Source organism: Cetorhinus maximus, chromosome 4, assembly GCF_964194155.1.
Source record: "Cetorhinus maximus chromosome 4, sCetMax3.hap1.1, whole genome shotgun sequence".
Taxonomy (NCBI): Eukaryota; Metazoa; Chordata; class Chondrichthyes; order Lamniformes; family Cetorhinidae; genus Cetorhinus; species Cetorhinus maximus.
Window position 1 is genome coordinate 155,555,538 of NC_135882.1, and position 14,581 is coordinate 155,570,118.

Genomic DNA, 14,581 nt, shown 5'->3' on the forward strand with positions numbered 1-14,581 from the left:
CATGAGTGACAAAATTTTAGTCTTATAGGGGTGTGAAAAAGCATTCAATTAAGAAGCTAATTTAGTTTAAATTAGAATTAGTTACGCATACAATATTTGAATCATATCGCTCCCTTGTAAGTTAAATCTTTGGGTGCAATTGTCCATCACTTCTATACTAATATGCAGTTGAAATTATAGTGAAATTATATAGAAATTGCAACACGGAAAAAGAGAGTATTCATCTCCCTCAGTGTGTTGATGTTTATCTGCCATACAAGGATTACTCCTAATCTATGTGCAGAGTTTTACGTTGGGCGTGCGCCCAACATGCCTGAGCATAACATGACGCACGATGATGTCGGGCGTGTGTCCCGACATCACCGCGCACCCTTGCGATATTTCGCTAGGTGGGCATGTGATGAAGTCGGAGGCGCGCCCGCCATTAATTGATGGGCCAGTTAAGGCCCTTGAGACACCAACTGTCTTGTAGTTTATGTAGCCCGTGCGATTTTCAGGGCGTCGCACAGGCGCAATGGGCAGGCGGGTAGACCACATTTTTAAAAACTTCATCCATGGGCAGGATAAGAGGGGTGAGTGGGCTTGCTAATGCGACTTGTTTGTACTTTGGCTTATAAGTTGCTGCTGCTTGCTTGTGTGAACAGGACATCTTCATTTTGCTTCAGAGCTGCTTTGACAGAAAGAAGAGGCTTCAGTTCAGGACTTCGGAGTCATACCACTTGGGTCCTTCCAGGTATCAGACAGCCTTCCCTTACCCTGGGAGTGGGGATTGTGGTCTCTGCTGGAGGCCCCTCCTATGAGGATGAAGAGAGGGCCAGAAAGGGGAGGAGGCCAGGTGTCCCTTATCAGCCTCCAGGGGAGCAACCTGTGGGAGCATGAGCACGAGCACAAGCACAAGGGGCACAGGGCCAACAGGAAGTCCAAGGCGGAAAGGGCCACAGCAGACGCCACCATCCTGCTGCCAGGTTTTACAGGTGGCAATGCAGCTCTCTCAATAAGTCTGTGGTGCAAGGCCGAAGGAGGCTCCGCCTCTCAAGGGAGTCAGTGACCTCCATCTGTCAGATGATCGGCCCTGAGATCAGCTCCAACTGTGTGGGTGGACACCCCATGAAAGCAGCGCTAAAGGTCACAGTAACCCTCAACTTCTATGCCTCCAGCTCTTTCCAGGGGTTGGGGTGGGTGATCTTTGTGGAGTCTCCCAATCAGCTGTCTACAGTTGTGTCAAGCTGCTGACAGATGCTCTGTTCTGGCATGCATTGACTATCATTCACTACCGCACGGACGAGGCCAGCCAGGCAGAGCGAGCCAAAGGCTTTGCAGCAATTGCTGGGTTCCCCCGCATCCAGGGTGCAATCGACTGCATACATGTGGCCATCAAGGCGCCAGTGGGCGAGCCGGGTGCCTTCGTCAACAGGATGGGATTCCACTCCATGAACGAGCAGATAGTGTGTGACCATGGGGTGCAGATTCTGCATGTCTGTGCAAGGTACCCAGGCAGCTCCCATTACACTTACATCTTGAGACACTCCCAGGTGCCGAGGCTCTTCAGTGCTCCAGCCTGGCTGGATGGATGGCTGCTGGGGAATAAGGACTATCTCCTCAAAAAGTGGCTCATGACGTCTCTCCGCCATCCAAGAACAGAAGCCAAGCAGCGGTACAAAAGGAGCCATGTCTCCATAAGGGCGGCTGTAGAGAGAGTCATAGGTCTTCTCAAGATTTGCTTCCGATGCCTGGACCATTCAGGGGGCGCACTGCAACACCCCCCAGATCATGTGTCATTGATAGTGGTTGCATGCTGCGCGCCCCACAATCTGGCACTGGAAAGGGGGCATGCAGTGGAGGAAATAGACGTTGACACACCTGCTCTGGCAACAGACGATGGGTCCAGTCATGAGTCCGGGGATGAGCACAGTCAGGAGAATGCTGAGGGGATTGACGCTGATCTGGGCAACCTCCAGGGAGGCAGGGACACCCAGGACGCTTTGATCCAACGCTCTTTCAGCTAGCCTACCAAATAAGAACCACCACCGCCACATGCCAGGGCTACAGACTCTATACTCAATTCTTGACAGGCACATTTGCTTTGGTGAACAACATACACTATGTGCCATTTCAATAAAGTTCAATGACAAACAAGTCACTCATAACATCATGGGTTACCCTACACCTGCAGAACTAATGAAGCACCCAGAGGCTTGTTGAACAGAAGCACATTTAATGAAATGATGCCTGGCATACATAATACAAATGAAATTGACAGGTGTTGTCCATCACACCAAATAACATTTAACGTAAAAGTGGGAGCAAAAAATATCACCAATGAAAAGCCCGTGCTTAAGGTGCTTTAAGTTTTCGCTTGCAGGTGCCATGTCTAGGTGCTCCCCCCTCGCTTGCACTGGCATTTGAGACAGCCTTCTCACTCTGCTGTCCTGTTGGCCTTGATGACCTTGGCGGGCGTCCTCTGGCCCGTGGAGCCTTTGCCGGCCCCGCCTGGGAGGGAGCGGCCAGTGCCACAGCTGGCATCTATCTCCCCAGTCTCCGGAGCCTCATCGGATGCCACGGTCACTGGCAGAGGGGCTGCTGCCATCATCCTGAGCACCCCGAGAGGAGCCTGCAGAGACAAGCAGCTCGTGCGCCAACGTGAGATCGCTTTGGACCTCCCTGCTCATCATTGATGGATGGGCACCTGGCTAAGATACTGGGTGCCCAATCCATCTCCCACACTGACAGCGACCACCTGAGGTCACTGCCGGTGTGAGGGCTTGCAGGTCCAAGCACATCCCCAGGAACCCCCGATTCAGCTCCTGGAGGAGCCTCTTCATGAGAGTCGCCACTCTCTCCATGGAGGAGGCAGTGCACTCGGCCATGAGGGTCATTGCATTGCTCATGCTCTGCAAGGACTCCTCCACAACAGAGACCATGGCACGCATTCCCTCATGTATCTCTGCCAGATCCTTCCGCATACCCTGGACTTGCAGCATCAAGGGCTGACTCCAGAGGCACATCATCAGCCACCAACTGAGCATGTTCCTGGTCCCCAGCAGTCCTCTGATTGCCGGCGCCCTGGGCACTCTCTGCCTCTGCCTGCACCTCAAGCAAGTGTGAAGTGCCCTCGCCAATGTGCTCCGAAATACTAGCCGCCGATCAAGGTGCTGGTATCTGCACTGGTGCCTGCTTGGCTAAGAGGGTGTGACACACCTGTGTCTCCATGGTTGCTGTCCTCTAGGGTCAGTGGTGGGCCTTCAGGCTCTTCACCCCAGTGGGCTGCTGGTGAGCCTGAAAGGAAGAACAAGGACATGACATTAGTTGAAGTCATTGTACCGTTACTGTGCATGCCTGGCACCCGGATCAGGGTGCCCTCATCTTTCCATTATCAATGGGGATTTCATGTTCGAAGCTCACATCAATAAAGAGACTACATTGGAATGGTTGCTATTACAGACATTCTGACCTCAGTGCACTGCACTCTTACCTCCCTGCAGCACCCCAACCTCACCATGGCCGGGTGACCTAGGAGCATGGCGCCTCTCCAGCTCTAGGGCTTCCTGCTCAAATTGAGTTAGGATGAGGAGGTGGGGCAGTCCTCCACCAGTCCGCAACCTCTTGGCATTGTTATGGAATGTCTTCTCCTGAAAGAACAGAGGTGCATTGATTAGTCCACCTTGTACCTGCGTTGCCATTGCAGGCTGGCCAACCCCACCTGAGGAATGCCTCGCAGGGCTCAGCCGATTCGTGATCCTGGAGCCACAAGACACTCATTCCAAGCAGCCAGGGCTCACCCCCTTGCCCAGAAGCTCCCTTCTTGACATTTGCCGCTCACACTCTAAGACCTCTGAGGTCGAGGTTGGGGGGGGTGGGGGCAGCTCCTAACTGCTGTGCCAAGTGACCCATGCCAACACAGTACTCACCCTTCCCGATCACAGGAGATCATTGAACCGTTTACAGCACTGCATTCATGTGCACCTCACCACCCTGGATGCCTGCCATCTCCGCCCAGGCACTTTTGGTGAGGTGGGGAGGCCTCCTCCTCCCATCCCTGGGGAGGAGGGTCTCTCTCCATGCTGCCGTCTCCAGGAGGGCAGCGAGACACTCATCAGAAAAACGCAGGGCTGACTGCCCCGCTGGCCTGCCCTACCACCTGCCGTGTTCACCAGTAACAGGCTCCATGACGAGGTGCGTGTGCTTAACTGGCAGCCTTCGCGTGGCTGCTGCTTTTGAATTGGCGGCCGGGTCGCCATTGGACCCAGCGGACATTGAGCTCCCACCCCCGCCCGCCCCTTCTTGCTGTTGCCGCTGTCGCATCTTACATTGGGCGGGCCTTAATTGGCCCGTGTAAAATCGCACTGCAGAGCCGATCACGGGCAGCGGTTGTGTAGCCATCTTTCGCGGCAAGCTCAATCACTGGAATGTGGTTTTTAGTCTTTTTTTAAAAAACTAATATTCAATTAGGGGATTCCAGCCAACGGATTCAAAAATCATTATCTGATATAAAGTATGTTTTCGTGACGCCACCAATGACCTTCCCTTCATCATAAAATCAGAAGTGGAGATATTCGCTGATAATTGCACAACGTTCAGCACTATTTACAACTCCTCAGATACTGAAGCAGTCTGTGTTCATATGCAGCAAAACCTGGACAACATTCAGGCTTGGGTTGATAGCTGGAAAATAACATTTGTGTCACACAAGTGTCAGGCAATTATCAACTCCAACAAGAGAGAATCTAATCATCTCCCCTTGACATTCAGTGGCAGTAGCATCGCTGAAGCCACACTATCAACATCCTGGAGGTCACCATTGACCAGAAACTGAACTGGACCAACCATATAAATACTATGGCTACAAGAGCAGGTCAGAGGTGAGGAATTCTGCAGCAGGAAACTCATCTCTTTACTCCTGTCCACCATCTACAAGGCACTGGTTAAAAGTGTAATGAAATACTCTCCACTTGCCTGGTTCAGTGCAGCTCCAACAACACTCAAGAGCCTCAAAACTATCCAGGACAAAGCAGCCCGCTTGATTGGCAGTCCATTCACCACCTTCGACATTCAGTCCCTCCACCACCTACGCACAGTGGCAGCAGTGTGTACCATCTACAAGATTCACTAAAGCGACTCACCAAGACTCTTTAAACAGCACCTTCTAAACCCACGATTGCTACCATTTAGAAGGGCAAGCCCAACACATGCATGGGAACACCACCACCTGCAACTTCCTTCCAAGCCACTCAACACCCTGACTTGGAGCTATATCATCGTTCCTTGACTGCTGCTGGGTCAAAACCTGGAACTCCCTAACAGCACTGCGCTGTACCCGCACCACATGGACTGCAGCGGTTCAAGACGGCGGCTCACCACCACCTTCTCAAGGGCAATTAGGGATGGGAAATAAATACTGACCTAACCACATGTGATGCCCACATACTGTGAATGAATAAAAAAAATGTAGCAGTTTGCATCCATGATAGCTGGATGGGTGTCCTGCACACTAATAAATTCGAACAAATTTACCAAATCTTGAGGAAAAGCCAAATACCCTTCTGCTAATATTAAATTATCTCCGCAACTAGTAAAGGCCAATCGAAAAGGTGCGTTGGCATTAAATTGCAGGGGACTCTTCAGGGCAATCAACAGTAAAACTATGCTCCACTGATTACATCATACACCATAGATATTGGTTTAAGACTGGTAACCTAAATTAATGCTGCAATCCAGCAATTCGCATTGCAATAACCAATACACTTACCTACAATTCACTACTCCTCCACCCTTTCAAGCAAGGAGAGTAGATGACAACCTGAGTCACACAGGATATTTTGGTAATGAGTTTTGGGACTAGCTGCTAGTATCAGCCAAAGATAGAATGATCCAATACTGCAAAATTGGCATCCAAGGAGCCACATGAAAACAGACACAAATAGGATAGCCAAGTTTGAATGCCTGTCAAGGCAGGAACTTAATCCAAAGCACGAAGTAGAATCTCAAGGTACTAGTTTATAAAAAAGACAGCCAAGAGTTAACTGAAAAGCCATTAGGATTAAATTATTATAGGAACATAAATGGGAATATCATAATGCAGATGATACGTGCCAGGCGGATCAAATCCACTAGGGAAACTTGATCGCCCTATCACAACGGTTTTGCAATTTGTATTTATTTCAAGATGCATGCCCTGAATTCAGAATTAATAAGTCCACTAAGACTTGAGATTTTTTTTAAATTAAATTAAGATACTTATTAATAAAAAAAAAGATTTTAAGCACATACACAGATCTACAAATTACTACGATAACAACTCCTAAAATCCCTAATTAACCTGGCTCCCAGTTACACCTCCTTTAAGGCAATGGTCCGAAAATAGATTTTTAGATTTTAAACAGACCCAGCAAATTAACACAATATCCTTGACAATGGAATTCAAAATGGCTTTCTCCAGCTTCGGTTTCTGTGGACAGCAGGTTTATGCAGAAATGCTGGAGGCTTCTCACACTTCTGTTAGATCTTACAATGCCTTCTCTTGACACACAGCCTCATTCTCCTTTATACACGTTTCTCCCTTTTTAATATGTAAATTCCATTGTTTCCATATGTCTTTGGAACTTTTACCTTTCTCATAATATAAATCTTTTCATGTTGCTACTATTCTCATTAACATCTTTGAAATTCAAATCCCCCTTCATCTATCTAAAAATGTAAATTCCCTTTACATCTTACACGCTAAGACCCCAACCATGTTTACTCATTAGCATATTAAAGACACTTCTACACCTTACTTCTTTTGATAACTTCAACTTACTGTCTGCTTGGCTACAAAATGTAATTAAATCACACATACAGATAGACCTAACTATTTACCCCTAAAAACCTACTTTAAAAATATTATGAAAATTATTATACCTTCAAGACAGGAAGCTATTTAAAGAAGAAAAAAATCAGTCTTTATATAGGTGAACAGCAAACTTTGGTAAAGGAATAATATAACTTTGAAATTAATCTCAACCAATAGTTATTACCATTTTCAAGCTTGTTCTTCTTCACAGACGGATGGTCAATCGAAAAATCATGCAGGAAATCCACTGGTAGATTTGGCATGCTTGCAGCAAGTTGTTTAATCATTAAGAAGTCAGCAGTGCGTTCTTTCCTCGAAGCCATCTCTTCCATTGTGGGCCTTCGTGGGCTATCTAGCATCTTCATCCTAGAAGAATGTCATCAACCAATAAAACTAATGCTTACAACAATAGGATATTTACAAGCCTGTATGCTAATGAATACAATAACAAAAGTGGAATCATTTATCTTTCCTCTGAGGTAAGGCCAACAGATTTTAACAAATCAGAATACATGGCGTGGTGATGCATCAGATTGACATATTCTGAAGCGATGGAACCCAGGAAGTAATTTTGAAAATTGTACCAAAAGAAAACACCAACATCCAGTACACTTAGCTACCCTGTAAAAGATTTAAAGATTTGGATTAGTGACTTGATGCAACAGAAAAAACTGATTTAAGAATGGAATAGCAATCAAATAAGAGCAAGAATCATCATTCACATCTTGGCCAGTCTTGTAGCACACACGCTTATCCATATGCTGTGCCTCACAGTGATAGAATAGGGTGCAAGCCCACAATTCCACATTCGAGTCATTTAGATGCTTAGCTGTTGCAATTGACAAATATGATGCTTTCTCACAGACAAGACAAAATAAAAGGTTGAGTCAATCTACTGTGTTAGTGAAGATGCAACTAGACTTTTGCAGAATGACACTGGCAGAAACAAAGCAACAGTTACTAAGGTGCGCCACTTAGTCTCCGCACATCAAAAGGGAAATATGGCATGGGGAATCAAAAAAGGGTCAAAACTAGCCTTTTCAAAAACATTAAACTGTTGAACATAGAGATTATGTTGAAGGTTCAAATATCTTTCAAAACTCTAGGTGATGAAATTATCAATTATGATTTCAGCAGGATAAAGTGCGTACATAGTGGGCACTGGTAAGGAGATGTATGTAAATTATTTTAGTGACAGTCTGGGATTGCCTCACCTATCACCTGCCTTCCCCCACCCTTCAATGTTCAAACTACTCTTCCAGTGATGACATTGCTCCCAGTCCTTGAACATGCTGTCGCCTACCAAATCCGAGCCATTTTTTTCAGACTTCCGCATTTCAATCCCACCAGTTTTCCATCCCTCCCACAGTTCTAAAATGGCTCAGAGTCACAAATGATGTCCTATGTGAATGTGGCAAAGACAAACTATCCTTCCCCATCCTTCACGGCCTGTCTGCAGCCTTTGACATAGTTGACCACACCATCCACTTCCAACACCTCCACATCATTGTCCAAATGGTTTGGTTTGCACTCCAATCACCTGCAATAACTTATTTTCCTGTTCCCACACCATTACCTCTGGTGTCCCCAAGGATCCATCCGTAGCCTCCTCCTATTTCACATGTCCATGCTAACCCTCCAAGATATAATCCAAAAATAATTAGTTTCTGCATATATACTGATGACACCTAGCTAAACGTCACCTCTCTTGGCCACTAGTGGATGAGTAGAAATATTAGGAAAGCCAAGGCCACCATCTTTATTCCCCTCCACAAACTTTGTTCTTTAGCCACTGACTCCATCCCAGTTCCTAACAATTGTCTGAGCCTGAATCAGACTGGTGTCATATTTCACCCTGTGGCTTGGTATCAAACATTGCTCAATAATGCTCCTGTGAATCATCCAGAGGTGTGTTATTACCTTATAGGTGCTATATAAATACAAGGTGCTGCGAGAGTTGAACAAAAAAACAATATTTACTTTGAGGCCAAGTGAACCTCAAGACTGTACTCTCTTAAAACAGCATACTTGCTGAAACTACACTTTGCTCTTACTGACCTTAAGCTCAAGATTAATCTCACCCTAATAACTCAAATTTATCCTGCCTCAACTGACAATACTCTAAATGCTAAAGGAGAAAATAGGCAGACAACAGTTAATTACAACACATATGTAACCAATTCATGGCTCAAACCAGCCCACAATAAAGCACCAAATAAAAAGCACTTTCAACTCACAGCAGTACTGCACTGCTAAAGTGAAGTAAATTAAAGTAAACATAATATACAAATAAGTTAACATTTAAGAATTCTTGTCACTGCTGAAGGCCAACTCTATACTCTTCTGGCCTTCTGCATTTCATTGGTCCCTCACAACTCAAGAAAAAATTGGTAGATTTTGATTTATCATGTAGGATTTTGCTGTACTGAACCGTACGATTGTGTGTTTTAAACTATTTAAATTATTCAGTTTTCTATGTGTCACGATCCTAGCTGATGTTACCACTGGACAAGCCAGATCCCATGGCTTGATAGATCCTAACTTTAATTTTTTGTTTAGAAACGTAGAGTGCGGTCACAGGAGTCAGCTGATTAACTTTTTACAAAAGAATAAACAGTTATTAAACAAGAAAATATGAACTATATTACGATACTCCTTCGCCCACAACTATGCCTTTACGGATATATACAGATTTGTAAGGATAACATAAGTTACTAAAACAATCTTATTCTCTAATGTTCACAGTAAGTACACAGTCAGACATACCACACTATGAAACCAAGTGACAGATGCCACCCCAAACAGATGCGATGGATATCTCATCAACTCCCCCCAGATGCTTGTCACACCATGAGCCAATTGGTCTCACTGAACTCAGTCTTTCACACAAGGGTTTCCAATCTCCACTCTCGAAGAACCCATTTTGGAATCTTCTCCCAAAAGCCTTCCACAAGGGTCCACCTCCAGGGTTTTGATCTCTCCTTCCGACGTTCCTCTCCCCTGGATCGCCACATGCATTCAAGCTTTGCCTTCCATGCACTGTCCCTGAGATACTCAGCCGTGCCAACAGAACACCACTGCTTCACATGCCCATAGTAAGGAGTAACCAACCTTTGGCTATCTCCTTGGGTCTTCAGGTTTCTGAAAGCCTATTGTGCTTTAAGTCTGCGTCCTGCAGCTTTCTCCCTTTAAGCTTGAAGCCTTCCTCTGCTTCTCACTCTTGACTTAACTTAACAGGACCTTTTCCAGATTCCTGTTCTTCCTTTAACTAAGTGGGCTTCTTGGAACCTTTATCCTGTTCCACTGCCTGGTTTCAGCTTCTTCTTTAGTTTGGGACTTGCTATCTGTCCCTCTCCTATGCTATTTCTCCTGGCAGCTCCTTTCAGCTGAACAGGAACTACGTGTCTGTTTTTCTTTGTCTCTGTGGGTCCCTCTCTCTGGACTCCTGTTACTAGGCAACAGCACAGTTTTTCTCTACCTTGTATTTGTTTTAACTTCCCTTCAAGAGTCATAAAACCTGATTAGGAGCAGGCATCTTTTAAAATGAAACTAAAACTCAAGTTCCCCCCTTTTTTAACATGCCAATACAGAAACGCAAATTGAATTTAAACTTAAAAGATAAAACTCATTCCTAACACCCAGAAATACACACATAACTTACTTAAACTATCTCTAGTTCCTAACATATGACAGTTATATCATGGGATATTGAAATTTAGAACATTAGCAGGAAGATATCCATTATGTTAGAAATTTACCGGGGCTAGCATTCCAAATCATGCGATGCCAAGTGCATTATTCAAAGAAAAAAAGGTAATTGCCACTCTTGGATAAAACATTTCAACTTACAAAAATGTTACATGAGTACTGAATGGACAATAACATGGACTTGAAAGCAAACTGAACAAGAAATAAATGCCCAATTTGTGCAACAGTATAATTACATTCATCCCCAAAACTGAACAAAATAAAATGGATATCACTTTGTTATAAAAAGGTTTAGTGTGAAAAATGAATGTTTTTCATAACCAGATAACAACCTGGAAAAAGTAGAGAAAGCAATGAACAGGAGAAGTGGAAGAGAAAGTTGTCAGAGGTTATTCGGGTACTGAAGGTGCAGACAGTGATTTAGACCAATCCTGTTGCAGAAAGCTGGACCCTAAGCCCCATCCTCCTACTGGAACGGAAAAGAGTAAAAGACAGTGGAGAAAAAAACTATTCTTTTTTCTGAAGCAGTTCATGATAAATTACCATGCAAGAATTAGTTTCTGTGACAATATAAAGAAAATTATTAGAATCACCAATGCAGTTCATTATTCATAACTGTGGAATGTCACTCTTACCTGAGCAGCTGAATGCACTACTGGTAAATCAGCACATTCAATTTTAAACTCCAAGGAGTCTTTAACTGTCATAATAGTGACATGTTGCAACAACAGTGCACTATCTCAAAGGAAAGGAAATGATTTCACGACCATAATTTCAGAGAAGCTAAATTCCTATTAACAACAATGCCATAGATAGGTTCCATACAGTGGCCAAGAAATTGCCATGGGAAGGGAGAAAAGAAAAAAGTCACCTGTATCATTGGCAGCAACTCGGAGGAAATAGCTTAGAAAATGAATTGAAGGCAACATAAACTTGAAATGCAATAATTCTGTAGCAATCAACTCTTAATTTTGATGCATAGAAAAATGAAGAAACAAAACATAATTGCCCTCAAATAAATTGCATAGCACATCTGTGCAGCTTACAGAGTGAAGTTCATTCGCTTTCATCACTGTTAAGCTCCCTACTCTTTGGACACAAGGGCAATATCTTGGCATAAATTTCATTACTATCACTAATCAGACAGGAGAGATCATCTGAATGACATAACTCACACCTAAATGAAATACTTCATCCCACTATCTGGCAGAAACTTGCAGAGCCTGTATAAATAACAGCTGTGATTGAAACCCTATTCAGGGCTCTCTGGATGGGAATTCAACACTCTGCTACAAGAACCGCCAGAATATTACTCAATTATTTTCAATTTAACAGTTAATTTAGAATTTACTTTAACAGCCTACAATTTTCTACATAATCTTTTTGGAAGAATTGCAGTTTCTAAAACATGATGTCCCTTCAGAGTTTTACCTGTCATTCTCAGAATAAATGCAGAATTCCATGCAGCCGAAAGCATCCATCTTTCCACTCAAACGATCTTTGAGGAAGGAATGGAATATATAGGTCTCCAATACCTAGAATTTGTAATAATACAACAGCTTATCTATGTACATCTTGAATAAGCGAACAGCATATCTAGTTCTAAGACAAAGCTAGAGCTAGGAAGGTCTTAAATATCAGATTTAAAAACACAAGCCCAGTTATTATCCAGCACCCTGTCTCATCGTTTTTCATTGCTTAGTACCTCTTCATGCCCATTTCAAATCCATATTTTCCTTTAAATAAAGATGAAGGGAGCACATGACATGAAAAGAGGGGCATTTGAGAAAAGCCTTGACAGAAACATTGGAAATTTATGATCCGAGAAAGTTAAACAAAAATCCAATTACTTTTTGAAACCTAAAACTTCACTAAAAACTATATGTAGTAAAACTGTGATTCCATTTTTTATAATTTCATTACACAAGAAGAACATTCCCTATGTAACATTACATTCTCAATTATAAATGAAACAGTGATTCCATATACCAAGTTAAGTTTTTTTGTTTCCTCAACACAATCGTTCCTCAGCTTTTCTACCATGTTCTTTGCACTAAACAACCTGATTTGCATTAAGCATGTCCATGTTCAACTCATGTCCCTTCATTAATTTAATAAAACGATCATATCCCCATTATATTCTTGTTTCTTTCAAACAGTATCAAAAAGATTTATTCTTGTAGAAGGTAGAACATTTTCAACTTAAAACACTTTGAATAATAGTACAGGAAATCTCATCATGTTTTGTTTGGAGCTACATTCTACAAAAAAAACTAGCAAAACTAAGATACACTAAATTGTATAATAAAAATTGTATAATAAAAAGGAGTAGAGGAACAGAAATATCTAGGAATGTGAATACATATTGAAAAAAACTGGTCTGATGGTGTGAAAGAGCAAATAGATTTTAAATATCTGAGCACTAGGTACACTAGGCAACACTGTTTGGAACGCTGTGTGCAGTCTTTAGCACACATTATAAAAAGCACCTTGCAGCCATTAAAACGGTGAAATGTAGATTCACTAGAACGAACAGCAACAATTAAGCGAAGAACAGGGAAAAATAAGAAATCCAAGCTTCGAAATTATGGAAACTTTCAGAATGCAAAATAGTGAAAGATTTTTCTACACATCAGTGAAATTACAACAATCAGCATAAGCTTCGTTATTCAAAATTAGCACTAGAGAAATAAAGGGGAAGCTCACAAGGACTTCTTTTCTGCAACAGGTCTTTTAGAATATGAAATTCATTATCACAAGCAGATATTGCAGAAAGTCACTTTCGACATTTAAGAAGAAATTAGATAAAGCTTCCAAGATATATTAGAAGGGGCAGGGAAACAGCTGTGAAATCAGATTAGAGCAGATAACTTCATTGCACGAGACAGCACAGTAAGAATGCACCAAAGGGTTTCCATTCCAGCTGAAATTTGTATGTATCCATGGTATCAGTATAATTTTCATATATACAAACCGTGTTTAAGTGATTACCTTTTTGTAAAAAGGCCGATCAGAAACGGTTCTGGTCTTCAAAAACTCTTCACTGTTGAAGACGCGATATTCATAATTAAGATGGTCTGACACTTCCCTGTGATAATAATGGCATTATTGAATTCTGCAGTTAAAATTTAACAGTTTAAAATTTTAATGAATCAGCATTATTTTGGTACCCAGAATGGAAATTAAAATTATGGACCATGGATACAAAATATTTCAAAGAATAACCAATACAAGTTTTTTTTAAATAAATACTAACTCTGTCTTAGATAAATAAGCACTGCAATTTCAGAGGAAAACTGCAGCGTCAGAAATTTAACAGAGCTACTCTGCACAATGCCACAACATTATTTTGTATTTTTCCACGTCGATTTACCAGAGGAAGTTCTTTTCAATTTTTTGTAGTAAAGCAGTTTAGAGGCAACCACTTTATTTTAAGCGATTGTGACAACACTGAAATGATCTTGGTTTCTCAAGCATGGCACTCTCACAAGCTGATGGTCATATTTTTCCTCCACAACAAAAGACACAATTATCATTTCTATTTCCAAGGGATGGGAATGAAGATGTCTGTAAACTTAGTATGCAAGAAGCTGCTTCCATTTAAAGAAGCCAAGATCTCATTAACAAATAATCAAAATATCTTCATTCCAGCATCCCACATGTATTGCAGGAATCTGAACCTGTATTAACAAAGAAGAAGGCAGAGTATCTAAGCTGACCAGGGCTACCAATTTGTTGTTCTATCTGGTAGTACTGAATAAACACTGCAGTTGAGTAGTTGCCTTATCGATGAGTGAATTATATGAAAGAGAGATCTGGTGGAGTGACACCTCACTATCACAAAGGTTTCCCATACAGATAATAATGAGGAGTACTCTCAACCAACTAATTTGCCATGATAATTATGAAAAACATATAGCCATTATTAACATCAATTTTTAACTAATTTCCACCAATAAAATCCCTTTTTTTTCACAGGATGAATTTACCAAGAAAAAAAGAGAATCTCCTTCTGGATTTGTGGCAAAATATGAACTTCCTTGA

At 42.5% G+C, this 14,581-nt stretch overlaps 1 protein-coding gene across 3 annotated transcripts in view; it reads right to left on the reverse strand.

The window, feature by feature from the left end:
* Nucleotides 1-14,581, reverse strand: part of dennd3a (DENN/MADD domain containing 3a) — a 150,422-nt gene that overhangs the window by 66,871 nt on the left and 68,970 nt on the right. For all 3 annotated transcript variants that reach the window (XM_078540983.1, XM_078540984.1, XM_078540982.1), the window contains 3 exons: nt 13,529-13,625; nt 11,969-12,072; nt 7,014-7,195 (listed from right to left, as the gene is read on the reverse strand). In XM_078540983.1, coding sequence (XP_078397109.1) covers nt 7,014-7,195; nt 11,969-12,072; nt 13,529-13,625 — 383 coding nt within the window. The remainder of the gene's footprint in view (nt 1-7,013; nt 7,196-11,968; nt 12,073-13,528; nt 13,626-14,581) is intronic.